Genomic DNA, 19733 nt, shown 5'->3' with positions numbered 1-19733 from the left:
CAGGTGACCTAGCTCAGCCAACCTCATCCCCCTTATCTCTTGCCATTCTCCTTTTGTTTAGCATGTTCCAGCTGCCTTGGTCTTCTTTGTGTTGCTCAAACATACCAAGCTTATTCCTACCTTAAGGGTTTTACAATTGAGGCTCTCCCATCATCTGCCTCCATTCCTTTCTAACCAATAACTCTACTTTATTTTCCTTGTAAGCCTTATTACCATTAGAAATCATTTTATTTGTATATTTATTTACTTGTTTACTGTCTATCTCCTCACCAGAACTCAATTTGGCTAAATTTAGTTTCTAAAAAGAGGATACTGGAAGGGGAGACCCACAGAATCAACAGAAGAGTTGAAAACTCAAAAAAAAAAAAAGGGTTCAGAAGGGACAGAAGCAGGGGAAGAAATAAGAACTCAGGTAGCAAGAAGAAACCAATTGGTCCCAACCATTTTTTCTACTCTTGTGTTGCTCCATGAAGATGCGATGTCCATGCAGAGAGTCAGGTTATACTAGTGTGGGTCTCATTACCCTCATCTATCTAGAAGAGGGCAGGGTACCTTAATAGACCATCGCATAAGACTTTTATAAAGCAATGACAAAAAAAAAAAAAGGGTAATTCTCCAAAGGAGATGTAGAGTTATTGTCCAGAGAAAGGAGGAATGAGTAAATGCTCCTCCCTCCAAAAAAAAAGCCAAAAAAAAGACAGAGAAACAAATGTCTGCACTAATCCCTGACGTAATATCTTGTCATCCAGAAGCCATCTACTTTACTTTAATGTAGACTGATGTATGCCTAAGAAATGCAAACAGATTTTAATATTAACCTAAATCAAATAAAAGCAGAACGATACATCTTTTGAACATCTGTTCAAAACCATACAACACACTCAAAAGATATGCACTTAAATGTTTTCTCTCTTTTATGCCCCAGAAAGATTTAGCGGTCAGGATACAGTTCTGCAAGACACCTCCTTTTGGATGTCCCACATGAAAGTAATTCATTTCCCTGATATCTACTTCTCCTACCATATTTTCTCTCAGTAGATGACATTAGTAATCATTCCATAGTTGACCTAGAAATTTAAGAGTAATTCTTGTTTCCTCCCTCTTCTTCATTTCCCATACTTCATTGATCAACAAGTGCCACCAATTCTACCTCAGAAATTCTCAAATCTAGGGGCTTCCCTGGTGACACAGTGGTTAAGAATCTGCCTGCCAATGCAGGGGACATGGGTTCGAGCCCTGGTCCGGGAAGATCCCACATGCCATGGAGCAACTAAGCCCGTGCGCCACAACTACTGAGCCTCCACTCTATAGCCTGCAAGCCACAACTACTGAAGCCCACATGCCCTAGATCCTGCGTGCCGAAATTACTGATTGTGCCGCAACTACTGAGCCCACATGCCACAACTACTGAAGCCCATGTGCCTAGAGCCTGTGCTCTGCAACAATAGAAACCACCACAATAAGAAGCCTGAGCACCACAATGAAGACTAGCCCCCACTCACTGCAACTAGAGAAAGCCCGTGCACAGCAACGAAGACCCAATGCAGCCAAAAATGAAAAATTAATTAATTAAAATTAAAAAAAAAAAGAAATTCCCAAATCTATCCCTTCTTCAGCATTCCTGCTACCACTGCCTAAGTTCAGGCCCTCGTAACCTCAGACCCCAAACCACTTGTAACAGCTTCTTAGTTATCCCTTCTTTTCACTCAACCCACTTCATTCCATCTCCCACACAGTTGTCACACTTATGGTTCTAAAACAAAGATCTAAGTACATCACTATCCTGCTTTAAAACCTTCTATAGCTCCACACTGCTTATCAAAAACAAAAACCTAACCACCTTTGTGTCTTAGTTGGAGTGACAGAACACAAAAGTCTCTCAGAACTATTTATGAATGCAACAGTTCTTTAATTCAGTGGTTCTCTAAACTTGCTGTACATGAGTGCTTTTGTACATGAGGCTAGGGCCTCAATCTGAAAGCATATGATTTAATTGGTCTGCAGTGGAGCCTGTACATAAGTTTTTAAAACTCTCCCTAAGTAATTCAAATGTATAGCCAGGGTTTAAAAATGCAATTTAAAAGATAACTAGAAAGCCACATTTACTTCCAAACAGCATGAAGTAACAGGGTCAATATTTATTACCACTCACCGCTGATAGGAATAACTAAAAACCTGGACAAAATATATGAAAGAAAGATTTTCAGACACTGGATATTAGGCAAAACAGATAGTGATCCCAGAGAAAAGAGAAACAAAGTGAGGCACACAACTGCCCTAGTTTACTTCTTGGAGAGAGTTTATAGCTGGTAGTGGTAAGAGAGGGAGCCAAGGCAGAGCCTAGTTATCTCCCTAGGTTGAGATAAAGCTAGGAACTTGGGAAGGCCAAGGTAGCAAGAGTTCATAGAGCAGAGTACCAAAAAAGAGAGAAAATTCCAGAGATCTGCAAAGCAACCCCCTTGAGTATTCAGCTGTGTACTGATCAGCATATTTGTATGAGGAAACTAAGGCTGGGGTAAGAACCACATAAGAGAATCAGAGGGACAATCTTCTTGGCTCATACAGGATGAGAAGAGTTTGTTTTTCCAGCAACAGACGTAGAAAAAATTTCCATAATTCATGGAATATTGGGTAGTGTACTCAAAGAAGTATCAGCCCAGTAAAGGGGAAAGTTATGAAATGTTTCTTTGGTTCCACCTAACAAACCTTAAAAACAAGACCCAAAAGGGTCAAACTATTTTGAAGCAACTTAACTATGTCCCAGAATAAAGCTCAAGAATAATTACAGAAATAAAAATTATCTAGAATCCAACAATAAAATGCTCAATATGTGGCATCTGATCAAATATCACCAGGTATACAAAGAAGCAGGAAAACACTATTCAAAATGAAGAGAAAAATCAATCATGTCAATCATTAGAAACATACTAGGAGCTGACATGGATGTTAGAATTAAAACCATTTTTATAACATTCCATATATTCAAGAAGGTAAAATAAAGATTGACCAAGTTAAGTAAAATATATGGAAGTTATTTTTTTAAAAGACACAAATCAAACTTCTAGAGATGAAAAGATAGTATCTGAGATGAAAAATACACTGCATGGGATTAAGAGCAATTTAGACACTGCAGAAGAAAAGATTAGTGAACTTGAAGACATACGAATAAAAATAATCCAAAATAAAACAAAGAGAAGAAAGACTTTTAAAAAAGAACAAAGCATCAGTGATCTGTGGGAAAAATTCAAGTGGTCTAATACATGTGTAACTAGAGTTCCCAAAGGAAAAATGTTAGAAGGAGTGACAAAAAATTTTCAAAGAAAGAATGGCTAAAAATTGTCCAATTTTAATGAAAACTATAAGCTCCACAAAGCCAAAGCACAAGAAACATGAAAATAACTACACCAAGGTACATTGTAATCAAATTGCTTAAGATCAGTGATAAAGGAGAAAAATTTTAAAACATTCAGGAGGAAAAAAACCTCCATTATGTACAGAGGAAAAAAAGATAAGAATGAGAGCAGAATTCTCATCAGAAAAATTTCAGGTTAAAAGATAGCAATAACAACATCTTTAAAGGACTGAAAAAAAATGTTACCTAGAATTCTATAACTAGCAGAGTAGTCTTCTTGCATGTGCAACTTGTATAGTCACACAGTACTATGCTCAAAAAGACTGTGTTTGGTTTAATATTCTGCTGTTTTTTGTTTTTTGGTTTTTTTCTGGATCTTAGATCTCCAACAAGGGATTGAACCCAGGCCCTGGCAGTAAAAGCGCTGAGTCCTAACCACTGGACCACCAGGAAATTCCCCTAATATTCTGATGTTGATGGCTTGAAATCCTTAATAATTCTGAACAGAGGGCTCTACATTTTCATTTTGCTTTGGGCCCCACAAATTATGTAGTCAGTCCTGATAACTAGCAAAAATATCTTTTAAACATGAAGGTGGAAAAAACACTTTGTCAGACACACAAAATCTGAAAGGATTCCCCAACAGTTTATCTGCACAATAAGAATAAGAAATGTTAAAGAGGGCTTCCCTGGTGGCGCAGTGGTTGAGAATCCACCTGCCGATGCAGGGGACATGGGTTCGTGCCCTGGTCTGGGAAGATCCCACATGCCGTGGAGCAGCTGGGCCCGTGAGCCATGGCCGCTGAGGCTGCGCGTCTGGAGCCTGTGCTCCACAATGGGAGAGGCCACAACAGTGAGAAGCCCGCGTACCGCAAAAAAAAAAAAAAAAAAAAGAAATGTTAAAGAAATTCTTTCAAGCAGAAGGGAAATGATACAAGATTGAAATCTAGATCTAAGCAAACTAATAAAGAAAACTGGAAATGGGAAATATGTGAGTAAATGTGAGACCTTAGAAAATATCATTCGGAAAATGAAAATCAAAACCACAATGAGATTCCACTTCACATTCATTAAGATGGCTATTACTAAAACAAAAAAGCCCCAAAAAACAGAAAATAACAAGTGTTGGTGAGGATGTGAAGAAATCAGAACCTTTGTGCACTATTGGTAATGTAAAATGGTGCAGTCACTATAGGAAATAGTATGGGAGTTCCACATAGAATTGCCACATAAATCAGCAATTCCCCTTCTGGGTAAATACTCAAAAGAATTGAAAGCAGGTATTTGTACACCAGTGTTCATAGAAGATTCACAATAGCCAAAAGGCAGCAACAACCCAAACGTCCATCAGTGAATGAATGGATAAATAGAATGTGATACATACATACAATGGTATATTATTCAGCCTTTAGAAAAGAACAGAATGCTGACACATGTTACAACATGGATGAACCTTGGAGACATTATGCTAATAATTTTCCTTTGAATTCTATCAAACATTTAAGGAAGAAATAGTGCCAATTCTCCACAAACTCTCCCCCAAAAATTGAAGAGGAAGGAATATTTCCCAACTCATTTTATGAGGAAAACATTACCCTTATACCAAATCCAGACAAAGACATTACAAGTGAAGAATACAAATCAATATCCCTCCTGAACATAGATGCAAAAATTCTTAACAAAATTTCAGCAGCTCTAATCCAACAGTATAGAAAGGATAGTATATCATGACTAAGTGGGGTTTACTCCAGGAACTCAATGCTAATTTTAATATTCTTAAGTCAATCAATGTAATTTACCATATTAATAGAATAAAAAAGAAAAATGATATAGGCATCTCATCAGAGGTAAAATCAAACATCCATTCCTAATGAAAACTCACAGAAAATTATGACTGGAAGAGAACTTCCTCAATCTGATGAAAAGTACCTATGAAAAACCTACAGGTATAAACTTAATGGTAAAAGAATGAATGCCTTCCTCTTAAGATCAGTAACAAGGCAAAGTATGTTTGCTTTTACTATTTCAATTCAACTTTGTACTAGAGGTGCTAGCTAGTGCAATAAGGCAAAATAAATAAATAAAGACATAGAGATTGGAAAGAAAGAAGTAAAACTGTCTCTCTGTCTCTCTCTGTCTCTTCTTCCTTCCCTCCCTCTTCCTCTCTTTGTGTGGATGACATAATTATTATGTAGAAAATTCTATGGAATCTACAAAAAATCTACTAGAACTAAATAGTGAATTTAGCAAAGCTACAGGATATAAGATGAGTATACAAAAAACTGTATAAACTAGCAATGAATAATCAGAAATTGACATTTTAAAGACATTATCATTTATAATAGAATTAAAGTTATTAAGAGTTTAAGCATGTGTCTCATAAGATATGTAAATTCTATATGCTAAAACCATAAAACAGTGTTGAGAAAAAGTAAAGGAGAACTAAATGACAGTTTCTCAACCTCACTCACTATTGATGTTTTGGGCTGGATGGTTCTTCATTGTTAGAACTGTTCTATGTATTGTAGATTATTAGACAGTATTCCTGACTTCTATTTACTAAATGCCAGTATCACCCTTGCTGTGAGTTAGGATAATCAAAAATGTGTCCAGATACTGTCAAACATCCTTTGTGAGGCATAATTGTCCCCAGCTGAGAGCCACTGACCTAAATAAATGAAGAGATATACCATGTTTATGGATCAGAAGACTCAATATTGTTAAAATATCAAATTCTCTCCAAATTAAATATATAGACTTAAATACAATCCCATTCAAATTCCCAGCAGGCCTTTTGTCTGTGTTGACCAGTGGATTCTAAAATCTATATGGAAATGCAAAGAACCTAGTATAGCCCAAACAATTTTGAATAAGAAGAATGAAATTGGAGGATTTGCACTACATTATTTCAAGATTTACAACGCTATAGTAATCAAGATAGTATGATATTGGTCTAAAGATAGACAAATAGATCAATGGAACAGAATAGAAAATTCAGACATAGACTCACATATATATGGTCAATTGATTTCAATAAAAGTGCTAAGGCAATTAAATGGAGAAAGGATAGATTTCTCAACAAACAGTGTTGGAACAACACTACATGCGAAAAAAAGAACCTTGATCAATACCATATACTAGATACAAAAGTTAACTCAAAATGGATAATAGACCTAAATGTAAAACATGAAACTATAAAACTTCTAGAAGAAAACATAAGAGGGAGAGAGGGGGAAGATGGCGGAAGAGTAAGACACGGAGATCACCTTCCTCCCCACAGATACATCAGAAATACATCTACACGTGGAACAACTCCTACAGAACACCTACTGAACGCTGGCAGAAGACCTCAGACCTCCCAAAAGGCAAGAAACTCCCCACGTACCCGGGTAGGGCAAAAGAAAAAAGAATAAACAGAGACAAAAGAATAGGGATGGAACCTGCACCAGTGGGAGGGAGCCGTGAAGGAGGAAAGGTTTCCACACACTAGGAAGCCCCTTCGTGGGCGGAGACTGCGGGTGGCGGAGGCGGGAAGCTTCGGAGCCGCGGAGGAGAGAGCAGCCACAAGGGTGTGGAGGGCAAAGCGGAGAGATTCCCCGCACAGAGGATCGGTGCCGACCAGCACTAACCAGCCCGAGAGGCTTGTCTGCTCACCCGCTGGGGCGGGCGGGGCTGGGAGCTGAGGCTCGGGCTTCAGTCGGAGCGCAGGGAGAGGACTGGCGACGTAAACACAGCCTGAAGGGATTAGTGCGCCACGGCTAGCCGGGAGGGAGTCCGGGGAAAAGTCTGGACCTGGCAAAGAGGCAAGAGACTTTTTCTTCCCTCTTTGTTTCCTGGTGCACGAGGAGAGGGGATTAAGAGCGCTGCTTAAAGGAGCTCCAGAGACGGGCGGGCGCAAGCCGCGGCTAACAGTGCGGACCCCAGAGACGGGCGTGAGACGTTAAGGCTGCTGCTGCCGCCACCAAGAAGCCTGTGTGCAAGCACAGGTCACCATCCACACCTTCCCTCCTGGGCGTCTGTGCAGCCCACCACTGCCAGGGTCCCGGGATCCAGGGACAACTTCCCTGGGAGAACGCACGGTGCGCCTCAGGCTGGTGCAACGTCATGCTGGCCTCTGCCACCGCAGGCTCGCCCCACACTCCACACCCATCCCTACCCCCGGCCTGACTGAGCCAGAGCCCCCAAATCAGCGGCTCCTTTAACCCCGTCCTGTCTGAGCGAAGAACAGACGCCCTCCTGCGACCTACACGCAGAGGCAGGGCCAAATCCAAAGCTGAACCCCGGGAGCTGTGCGAACAAAGAAGAGAAAGGGAAATCTCTCCCAGCAGCCACAGAAGCAGCGGATTAAATCTCCACAATCAACTTGATGTACTCTGCATCTGTGGAATACCTGAATAGACAATGATTCATCCTAAATTGAGGAGGTGGACTTTGAGAGCAAGATTTATTATTTTTTCCCCGTTTCCTCTTTTTGTGAGTGTGTATGTGTATGCTTCTGTGTGAGATTTTGTCTGCATAGCTTTGCTTTCACCATTAGTCCTAGGGCTCTATCCGTCCATTTTTTTTTTTTTTTTTTACTTAAAAAAATTTTTTTTCATAATAACTATTTTTTTATTTTAATAAATTTATTTTATTTTACCTTTATTTTATTTTCTTTTATCCTTTTCTTTCTTTCTACTTTTTCTCCCTTTTATTCTGAGCCGTGTGGATGAAAGGCTCTTGGTGCTGCAGCCAGGAGTCAGTGCTGTGCCTCTGAGGTGGGAGAGCCAACTTCAGGACACTGGTCCACAAGAGACCTCCCAGCTCCACATAATATCAAATGGCGAAAATCTCCCAGAGATCTCCATCTCAACACCAACACCCAGCTTCACTAAATGACCAGCAAGCTACAGTGCTGGACACCCTATGCCAAACAACTAGCAAGACAGGAACACAACCCAACCCATTAGCAGAGAGGCTGCCTAAAATCATAATAAGTCCACAGACACCCCAAAAACACACCACCAGACGAGGACCTGCCCACCAGAAAAACAAGATCCAGCCTCATACACCAGAACACAGGCACTAGTCCCCTCCACCAGGAAGCCTACACAACACACTGAAGCAACTTTAGCCACTGGAGAAAGACACCAAAAACAACAGGAACTGCGAACCTGCAGCCTGCAAAAAGGAGACCCCAAACACAGAAAGATAAGCAAAATGAGAAGACAGAAAAACACACAGCAGATGAAGGAGCAAGATAAAAACCCACCAGACCTAACAAATGAAGAGGAAATAGGCAGTCTACCTGAAAAAGAATTCAGAATAATGATAGTAAAGATGATCCAAAATCTTGGAAAAAGAATAGAGAAAATACAAGGAACATTTAACAAAGACCTAGAAGAACTAAAGATGAAACAAGCAATGATGAACAACACAATAAATGAAATTAAAATACTCTAAAAGGGATCAATACCAGAATAACTGAGGCAGAAGAACGGATAAGTGACCTGGAAGACAAAATAGTGGAAATAACTACTGCAGAACAGAATAAAGAAAAAAGAATGAAAAGAACTGAGGACAGTCTCAGAGACCTCTGGGACAACATTAAATGCACCAACATTCGAATTATAGGGGTCCCAGAAGAAGAAGAGAAAAAGAAAGGGACTGAGAAAATATTTGAAGACATTATACTTGAAAACTTCCCTAATATGGGAAAGGAAATAGTTAATCAAGTCCAGGAGGCACAGAGAGTCCCATACAGGATAAATCTAAGGAGAAACACGCCAAGACACATATTAATCAAACTGTCAAAAATTAAATACAAAGAAAACATATTAAAAGCAACAAGGGAAAAATAACACACAAGGGAATCCCCGTAAGGTTAACAGCTGATCTTTCACCAGAAACTCTGCAAGCCAGAAGGGACTGGCAGGACATATTTAAAGTGATGAAGGAGAAAAACCTACAACCAAGATTACTCTACCCAGCAAGGATCTCATTCAGATTTGATGGAGAAATTAAAACCTTTACAGACAAGCAAAAGTTGAGAGAGTTCAGCACTACCAAACCAGCTTTACAACAAATGCTAAAGGATCTTCTCTAGGCAAGAAACACAAGAGAAGGAAAAGACCTATAATAACAAACACAAAACAATTAAGAAAACGGGAATGGGAACATACATATCGATTATTACCTTAAATGTAAATGGATTAAATGCTCCCACCAAAAGACACAGATTGCTGAATAGATACAAAAACAAGACCCATATATATGCTGTCTACAAGAGACCCACTTCGAACATAGAGACACATGCAGACTGAAAGTGAGGGGATGGAAAAAGTTATTCCATGCAAATGGAAAACAAAAGAAAGCTGGAGTAGCAATTCTCATATCAGACATAAGAGACTTTAAAATAAAGAAGAGCAAAGAAGGACACTACATAATGATCAAGGGATTGATCCAAGAAGAAGATATAACAATTGTAAATATTTAGGCACCCAACATAGGAGCACCTCAATACATAAGGCAAATACTAACAGCCATAAAAGGGGAAATCAACAGTAACATGTTCATAGTAGGGGACTTTAACACCCCACTTTCACCAATGGACAGATCATCCAAAATGAAAATAAATAAGGAAACACAAGCTTTAAATGATACATTAAACAAGATGGACTTAATTGATATTTATAAGACATTCTATCCAAAAACAACAAAATACACATTTTTCTCAAGTGCTCCTGGAACATTCTCCAGGATAGATCATATCTTGGGTCACAAATCAAGCCTTGGTAAATTTAAGAAAATTGAAATTCTATCAAGTATCTTTTCCGACCACAACGCTATGAGACTAGATATCAATTACAGGAAAAGATCTGTAAAAAATACAAACACATGGAGGCTAAACAATACACTACTTAATAACGAAGTGATCTCTGAAGAAATCAAAGAGGAAATCAAAAAATACCTAGAAACAAATGACAATGGAGACACGACGACCAAAAACCTATGGGATGCAGCTAAAGCAGTTCTAAGAGGGAAGTTTATAGCAATACAATCCTACCTAAAGAAACAGGAAACATCTTGAAGAAACAACCTAACCTTGCACCTAAAGCAATTAGAGAAAGAAGAACAAAAATACCCCAAAGTTAGCAGAAGGAAAGAAATCATAAAGATCAGATCAGAAATAAATGAAAAAGAAATGAAGGAAACGAAAGCAAAGATCAATAAAACTAAAAGCTGGTTCTTTGAGAAGATAAACAAAATTGATAAACCATTAGCCAGACTCATCAAGAAAAAAAGGGAGAAGACTCAAATCAATAGAATTAGAAATGAAAAAGGAGAAGTAACAACTGACACTGCAGAAATACAAAAGATCACGAGAGATTACTACAAGCAACTCTATGCCAATAAAATGGACAACCTGGAAGAAATGGACATATTCTTAGAAATGCACAACTGCCAAGACTGAATCAGGAAGAAACAGAAAATATGAACAGACCAATCACAAGCACTGAAATTGAAACTGTGATGAAAGTCTTCCAACAAACAAAAGTCCAGGACCAGATGGCTTCACAGGCGAATTCTATCAAACATGTAGAGAAGCGCTAACACCTATCCTTCTCAAACTCTTCCAAAATATAGCAGAGGGAGGAAAACTCCCAAACTCATTCTACAAGGCCACTATCACCCCGTTACCAAAACCAGACAAGGATGTCTCAAAGAAAGAAAACTACAGGCCAATATCACTGATGAACATAGATGCAAAAATCCTCAACAAAATACTAGCAAACAAAATCCAACAGCACATTAAAAGGATCATACACCATGATCAAATGGGGGTTATTCCAGGAATGCAAGGATTCTTCAATATACAGAAATCGATCAGTGTGACACACCATATTAACAAACTGAAGGAGAAAACCATATGATCATCTCAATAGATGCAGAGAAAGCTTTTGACAAAATTCAACACCCATTTATGATAAAAACCCTGCAGAAAGTAGGCATAGAGGGAACTCTCCTCAACATAATAAAGGCCATATATGACAAACCCACAGTCAACATCGTCCTCAATGGTGAAAAACTGAAAGCATTTCCACTAAGATCAGGAACAACACAAGTTTGCCCACTCTCATCACTCTTATTCAACATAGTTTTGGAAGTTTTAGCCACAGAAATCAGAGAAGAAAAGGAAATAAAAGGAATCCAAATCGGAAAAGAAGAAGTAAAGCTGTCACTGTTTGCAGATGACATGATACTATACATAGAGAATCCTAAAGATGCTACTAGAAAACTACTAGAGCTAATCAATGAATTTGGTAAAGTAGCAGGATACAAAATTAATGCACAGAAATCTCTGGCATTCCTATACACTAATGATGAAAAATCTGAAAGTGAAATCAAGAAAACACTCCCATTTACCACTGCAACAAAAAGAATTAAATATCTAGGAATAAACCTACCTAAGGAGACAAAAGACCTGTATGCAGAAAATTATAAGACACTGATGATAGAAATTAAGGATGATACAAATAGATGGAGAGATATACCATATTCTTGGATTGGAAGAATCAACATTGTGAAAATGACTCTACTACCCAAAGCAATGTACAGATTCACTGCAATCCCTATCAAACTACCACGGGCATTTTTCACAGAACTAGAACAAAAAATTTCACAATTTGTATGGAAACACAAAAGACCCCGAATAGCCAAAGCAATCTTGAGAACGAAAAACAGAGCTGGAGGAATCAGGGCTCCTGACTTCAAACTATACTACAAAGCTACAGTTATCAAGACAGTATGGTACTGGCACAAAAACAGAAATATAGGTCAATGGAACAGGAGAGAAAGCCCAGAGATAAACCCACGCACATATGGTCACCTTATCTTTGATAAAGGAGGCAAGAATATACAATGGAGAAAAGAAAGCCTCTTCAATAAGTGGTGCTGGGAAAACTGGACAGGTACATGTAAAAGAATGAAATTAGAACACTCCCTAACACCATACATAAAAATAAACTCAAAATGGATTAAAGACCTAAATGTAAGCCCAGACACTATAAAACTCTTAGAGGAAAACATAGGCAGAACACTCTATGACATAAATCACAGCAAGATCCTTTTTGACCCACCTCCTAGAGTAATGGCAATAAAAACAAAAATAAACAAATGGGACCTAATGAAACTGCAAAGCTTTTGCACAGCAAAGGAAACTATAAACAAGACCAAAAGACAACCCTCAGAATGGGAGAAAATAATTGCAAATGAAGCAACTGACAAAGGATTAATCTCCAAAAGTTACAACCAGCTCATGCAGCTCAATAACAAAAAATCAAACAACCCAATCCAAAAATGGGCAGAAGACCTAAATAGACATTTCTCCAAAGAAGATATACAGACTGCCAACAAACACATGAAAGAATGCTCAACATCACTAATAATTAGAGAAATGCAAATCAAAACTACCATCAGATATCATCTCACAGCATTCAGAATGGCCATCATCAAAAAATCTACAAACAACAAATGCTGGAGAGGGTGTGGAGAAAAGGGAACCCTCTTGCACTGTTGGTGGGAATGTTAATTGATACAGCCACTATGGAGAACAGTATGGAGGTTACTTAAAAAACTACAAATAGAACCACCATACGACCTAGCAATCCCACTACTGGGCATATACCCTGAGAAAACCATAATTCAAAAAGAGTCATGTACCAAAATATTCACTGCAGCTCTATTTACAATAGCCAGGAGATGGAAACAACCTAAGTGTCCATCATCGGATGAATGGATAAAGAAGATGTGGCACACATATACAATGGAATATTACTCAGCCATAAAAAGAAACGAAATTGAGCTATTTGTAATGAGGTGGATGGACCTAGAGTCTGTCATACAGAGTGAAGTAAGTCAGAAAGAGAAAGACAAATACCATATGCTAACACATATATATGGAATTTAAGAAAACAATAATGTCATGAAGAACGTAGGGGTAAGACGGGAATAAAGACACAGACCTACTAGAGAATGGACTTGAGGATATTGGGAGGGGGAAGGGTAAGCTGTGACAAAGTGGGAGAGTGGCATGGACATATATACACTACCAAACGTAAAATAGATACCTAGTGGGAAGCAACCGCATAGCATAGGGAGATCAGCTCGGTGCTTTGTGACCACCTAGAGGGGTGGGATATGGAGGGTGGGAGGGAGGTAGACACAAGAGGGAAGAGATATGGGAACATATGTATATGTATAACTCATTCAGTTTGTTATAAAGCAGAAACTAACACAGCATTGTAAAGCAATTATACTCGAATAAAGATGTAAAAAAAAAAAAAAGAAAAAAGAAAAAGAAAACATAGGAAAATATTTTTGTGACCTTGGGTTAAGTAACAGTGTCTTAAATGTAACATTAGAAGCAAAATCCTTTAAAAAAAATTTGATAGTTTGGACTTATTTTACAGAATTTTAAAAACTTCTGGACTTCAAAAGATACTGTTACTAAAATGAAAGGACAAACTGTAGATTGGGAGAAAATAGTTACAAAGTACATATATAATAAAAACTTGTATTTAGAATAAAGAACTCTTAGATTTAACAATAAAAAAGCAAACAACTCCACAAAAAATGGGCCAAAAATTTCAACAAACACTTCACCAAAAATATACAGATGTTAATAAAGCACATGAAAAGGTGTTCAATATATGTAGTCAATGGGAATTGCAAATCAAAATCATAATAAGATACCATTTCACACTCACTAGAATGGCTATCATAAAAAAAGACAGTAACAAATGTCAGCAAGGATGTGGAGAAATAGGGACCTTCATACATCTCTGCTGGGAATGTAAAAGGTAAAATCCCTTTGACCAAGATTTTGGCAATTTTCTAAGAAGTTAAACATATGCCTACTGTTCTGCTCCTAGAAATTCACCCAAGAGAAATGAAAGCATATGTACACACAAAGACCTGTACACGAATATTCACAGCAGATTTATCTGTAATAGCCATAAAACTGGAAGCAACCCAACAGCTGGTGAATGAATAAACTAAATGTAGTATAACCATACAATGTAATACTACTCAGCAATGAAAGAAAATGAACTATTGATAGCCACAACAGTATGGATAAATCTTAAAATAACTAAGCTGAGTGAAAGAAGCGAGGCAAAAACAAAGAGTTCATGCTGTATAATCCCATTTATATAAAATTCTAGAAAAAGCAAACTATCATGTAGTGACAAAAGGACCAGTGGTTGCCTGTGTTACTGGGGCAAGATGAGACTGAAGGGAGGGATTTTAAAAGGGCAGAAGGAAACTTTATAGGATGATGGACGTGTGATGATTTCACAGGTATGTATTGATACACATATTGAGACTTTTCAAATTGTACATTTTAAATTTGCCCAGTTTACTGTATGTCAATTACATCTCAATAAAGCAGTAAGAAAAAAGTAAATAACAAAAAGAGAGATGGCTAAAGAGACACAATGGTTGAAGTTTGATGTTAGAACTATACTGATCCTTCTTTGACGTGATTTCCCACCACCCCCAACCTCCAATAGTTGCCTGCTGGTTCCAGGCTATCCACCTGGAATGTGCAATCTGCTAGGCTTCACAAGTGCCCATTGAGGCACATTGCCATAATCTGGCAACTCACTTAATTCCTCTTTTTAAATAGTTGTATACTTGAAAGAGGAAAACCTTTGAATGAAATCCTCATAGAAAAGTTCTATCACAGCATGCGTCTCATTTCAATAAGGCATTTTCCCAGGGCCATACATTTTGCTCATATCCCTCTGCTAAAATTTACTTCCTAAGAGAGTGGCATGGACATAGATACACTACCAAATGTAAAATGGATAGCTAGTGGGAAGCAGCCACATAGCACAGGGAGATCAGCTCGGTGCTTTGTGACCCCCTAGTGGGTGGGATAGGGAGGGTGGGACGGAGACACAAGAGGGAGGAGATATAGGGATGTATGTATATATATAGCTGATTCACTTTGTTATACAGCAGAAGCTAACTCGCCATTGTAAAGCAATTATACTCCAATAAAGATGTTAAAATAAATAAATAAATAAAATAAAACTTACTTCCCATCCAACCCTGGCTTCATTATCTTGTTAGGCCAGAAAAAGTTCATCTCCTGTGTGTGTGAAGCCCTCTCTGATCCTCTGCCTCTTAGTGCCGTATCCAGTTACCATTAACCACGTGGTTCATATTACCAGCATGTAGGGGCTAAAACAAGGTCCCCCAGCCCCACTTCCCTATACGCCCATCATGAATTTTGCCTAAGGAAAGTAAGCTTGCCATTTGGAATTTAAACTTTACAATGAAGACAAACTGGTTCAGAGAAGAAATATGCAGACACTTGAAACAGACATAAAGATTCCCAAGCCAAACAGACCACTACCTGAAGAAATAACATGTCAGCAAATAAAAGAAGGTGCGCATGAGAAGAGAGGTTGATCATTAATGCCACTCACCATCCAGGGAAGAAAGAACCCATCTGTATCCTTTGATACTCTGTTTGAAGCTATTACTTTTTTTTAAAATTTAGAATTCCCTGATTAATTCTCCTTATTCTAAATTCAAGTTTCACAAACAACCTTTTGATTATAATTTGGCTTCCAAATGTGGCAAGTATGCCAAGAGACCTCACTTAAATTAAAAATGAGAGTCTAGTTCCCTAAGATGACTCCTCATTATAAATTAGTAATTTGCCATTCTAGGTTTATATAGTAGTCTTGTATTTATTTATTTTTTATTTCCACAGTCCATCTTACTGTTATAGCCCTTTTTCCATACTGTAGTTAGGTGAGCAGAGTTTAGAACTATAGATTCTCAACTACCTGAGGGTAGTTTTGCATCCAGTTTTGTACTGGCCTCCACCATCATTGCTTGATTAAAAAAAAAACAAAACAAAAAAAATACTGAATTAAAATGAGCTGCTTATTTCCATTTTTAGTTTATTAGGGGTTAGAAAATTGGATACCAAAGACACTCCTTCCCAAGTGCAAGCCTCTAATACTCATAAACCTCTAGTACTAGTACTACAGCTAAGACAGGTTGTTGTTTTTTGTTGTTGTTTTTAATATGGAGTAGTTTTTGTTTGTTTGCTTGGTTTTGGGGGTTTTTTTTAATTTTGTTTTTTGGGTCTTCGTTGCTGCGTGTGGGCTTTCTCTAGTTGCGGCGCACGGGCTTCTCATTGCGATGGCTTCTGTTTGTTGCGGAGCAAGGGCTCTAGGTGGGTGGGCTTCAGTAGTTGCAGCACGCGGGCCCTAGAGCGCAGGCTCAGTATTTGTGGCACATGGGCTCAGTTGCTCCGCGGCATGTGGGATCTTCCCGGACCAGGGCTTGAACCCAAGTCGCGTGCATTGGCAGGGAGATTCTTTTTTGTTTTTTTGGTTTTTTTTTTTGCGGTACATGGGCCTCTCACTGTTGTGGCCTCTCCCGTTGCGGAGCACAGGCTCCAGACGCGCAGGCTCAGCGGCCATGGCTCACGGGCCCAGCCGCTCCGCGGCATGTGGGATCTTCCCGGACCGGGGCACGAACCCACGTCCCCTGCATCGGCAGGCGGACTCTCAACCACTGCGCCACCAGGGAAGCCCGGCAGGGAGATTCTTAACCACTGCGCCACCAGTGAAGTCCAAGACAGGTATGTTTGTAAAAGTATGTTGCACATTCCTAGAGAACTGATTTTTAAATGAGGGTCAGAGTAGCACCAACCTCAGTGAAGTTTCTGACACTGTTTCATTTAAGTATTCCTGAAATGTTTAAAAACATTTCAAGCCTCATCACATCAACTAAGATGAATGTAGAGACATGTCAGATGAATAATTATTAAGGCAATAATGAAAGCATATACCTTCTATTTTAACAATTAAACCACAATTTAGAGAACTAATTCTAACACTACAAACTTTTTGTTACCAAAGACAATAAGAAAAATCACATCTTTAGGATAAGGAGTCATGATACATTTAAAATTTTGCAATGGTAATGCTTCTTTTGATGAAAAGAGTTCACCCCAGTATATATAAAGTAGTTAAGAAACTTTAACTTATAAATATATATTCAGATTAATTTTTTTTGTTTCAGCCTTTAAAAAAATTTCAAAGTAATCTGTGAAAAATATTCAACACACCATAGATACACATGTTTAAAAAAGCAATTATGTTTGGGCTAAAATTCCACTTTATAAAAAAATCAAATAATGAATACTTCTTGCTTCATTCCTTCTTAAAAGCAATAATTTATCATGAGTTTCTTAACAGAAATGTGATTCCTTTAAGTACTGTTAACTGAATAGTCTGACTCAGTTTTCTCAGATAAACAGTGGACAGTGTGATGAATAAATACAATTGCCTGTGAATAAATTAAGTTTCCTCATTCACAAATAAAACATAGTCTTGAGCACAAAATACAGATCCCATTAACATTTGGTTCTGTAATTAATACTCAGAAGACACAACTCCTGATTTTATGCATAGGAGACAGGCCTAGAGAAATGAAGAAACTTTTTTCAGATCCCAATTAGTTAATGGCAGCTTAGATACTGAAACCACTATTGCCTTGTAGTTTGATTTATGAGTGCTAGTTACGCAGAAAAGAATAAGCTAAAGATGCTCTGACAAGGAAACGTTTATTTCCAAAAGTCAGCAGCACAATCTGTCTCTTCTCCAAAGAAATAGTATGTATGGCAGACGTTCATCCTGCTGCTGCTACATGAAGAAAATTTGGGCCTAATTTGTCTGGTCTTCCAAGCCAGAGCAACGGAAGTGACTGGGTTTAGGTGGGGCTCATCCTGCTGGGCGTCATCCAGCCAACAGGCAAGGCTCCAGCTCTGCAGGAGAAGAGAGGTAGCCTAGGAAAGAACCAACCCCCACCCTGCTGTCTGCATCTAAGATTGGGAGGGGAAAAAAGGATAAGATAAGGCAGTGGGTACTCTTTCAACTGTACACCCACACACATTTCCTGGTCCTTTATCTTCTTTACCATTCTTAGCGCTTCCAACCTGGCATGGCCTTCTGAATCATGTGTTCATCTCTCCTTTGACTCGACCCAACCGGCATGGCCTTCCATCTCACCTCTACCAACAAAGCCGTTGACTACACGTTAAGCAAGGACCTTGGGGAGAGACTGGGTTTCCTAAGCTTTAGTCCGGTACAATCCAGCTCCACACCTGTATTTCTAGGCAACTCCCTACTGTCTCTCCCCGACCTGTCCCCGCCACCAGCCCCATCACCCCCCTGTCCCCAGCCGTGCCCTCCAACTTGCTCCAAGCTAATGTCACCCTGTGCCAACCCCTCCCAAGCGCTCGGGGCTGCAGCCCGTGGGTCCCAGCACCGAAAGCGGTTCTCCTAACCAGCGCAAAGGGCGCCGCCACTCCCGGTGCGGTCTGCAGCCTCCGGGTCTCCCGCGCCGCTCTCACCTCATCCAGGGTGCGGCTGCCGCGGCTGCCTCTTCCTCCTCGGCCGCGGCTGCCCAGCTCCCGGACGGCTCGGGATGCCGTCGTTCCCGGCCGGGAGACTGCCGTGAGGACTGTGGGGTTCGCGCCGTGTCCCTGGACCAGTAGGGCGCGTGGCGCGCCCGGCTGGACGCGCGGCAGCAGCGGCCGCAGTCGCAGCGGCGGCGGCAGCAGGATCCGCTGTCAGTCCTCTTCATGAATTTCACGGGCCTGGACAGCCCAATCCTAGTTACCGTCCTTGCTTGGTTTTCCTAAGGTCTTCCCGCACTGCCAGGGCGCATCCTCTGGGCGTGGATTACCATCCACTCCAGTTGCCACTGTCGTGGTGGAGACCTGGAAAGACCAGGCCTCCTCCGCGGCTGCCTCGGCCACCTGCTCCGCCCAGATTGCTTCGGTCCCTCTTGCACAAACGCCCGCCGCTGCCTCTTAACCCTCTGTCATCTCCCTGTTTTCTCTCCACCCACCACCTCAACCTGGAGAGCTTTTCATTTCCAGACCTGCTTTCTTTTTTCTTCCTGTCTGCTTCATTGTCACCGTCCTCAATTTCCAACCTCAAAAAGTTTCGCCTTTTCTCATTCCCTCTCTCCATATTTTCCTGGTTTTTGTCCTCCACCCTCCAAATCAGTCATCCTCTTATATTTTATATTATTCTCCTCAGAATCATTACTTCTCCAGGTTGTTGTCTAGCCTCCTTTCTCTCTCTTCCCTTCTTATCCCCTCATTTAAAATCTTTTCCTTTCAATTTTTCTTTTAGTTATTGTAAAAACCTTTCTCCTAAACAACCTCAATTTTCCTTTCTGTTGAGACTTTCTGATTGTCATTTTTCATGAAGAACTCATAGTAAAGTATATATAGCTTGGTATCCACCATCAAGTCAGAGGGAGTTTTCATGGTTAAAAAAAAGTTCCTAGGTCAAATAAA

General features: G+C 39.6%; 1 protein-coding gene across 10 annotated transcripts in view; it reads right to left on the bottom strand.

The window, feature by feature from the left end:
* PDE4DIP (phosphodiesterase 4D interacting protein) overlaps nt 1-19084 on the bottom strand; it is a 223925-nt gene extending 204841 nt beyond the window's left edge. For 4 of the 10 annotated variants that reach the window (XM_079925156.1, XM_079925154.1, XM_079925151.1 and 1 more), the window contains exon 1: nt 18777-19084. In XM_079925156.1, the coding sequence (XP_079781282.1) occupies nt 18777-19009 (233 nt within the window). In that variant the 5' untranslated portion in view covers nt 19010-19084. The remainder of the gene's footprint in view (nt 1-18776) is intronic. The other 6 variants (XM_079925147.1, XM_079925152.1, XM_079925144.1 and 3 more) reach the window with 3 other exon arrangements.
* Nucleotides 19085-19733: the final 649 nt, after the last annotated feature.

This window comes from Stenella coeruleoalba, assembly GCF_951394435.1.
Source record: "Stenella coeruleoalba genome assembly, chromosome: 1".
Taxonomy (NCBI): domain Eukaryota; kingdom Metazoa; phylum Chordata; class Mammalia; order Artiodactyla; family Delphinidae; genus Stenella; species Stenella coeruleoalba.
This window is presented reverse-complemented; position numbering and strand designations above follow the sequence as displayed.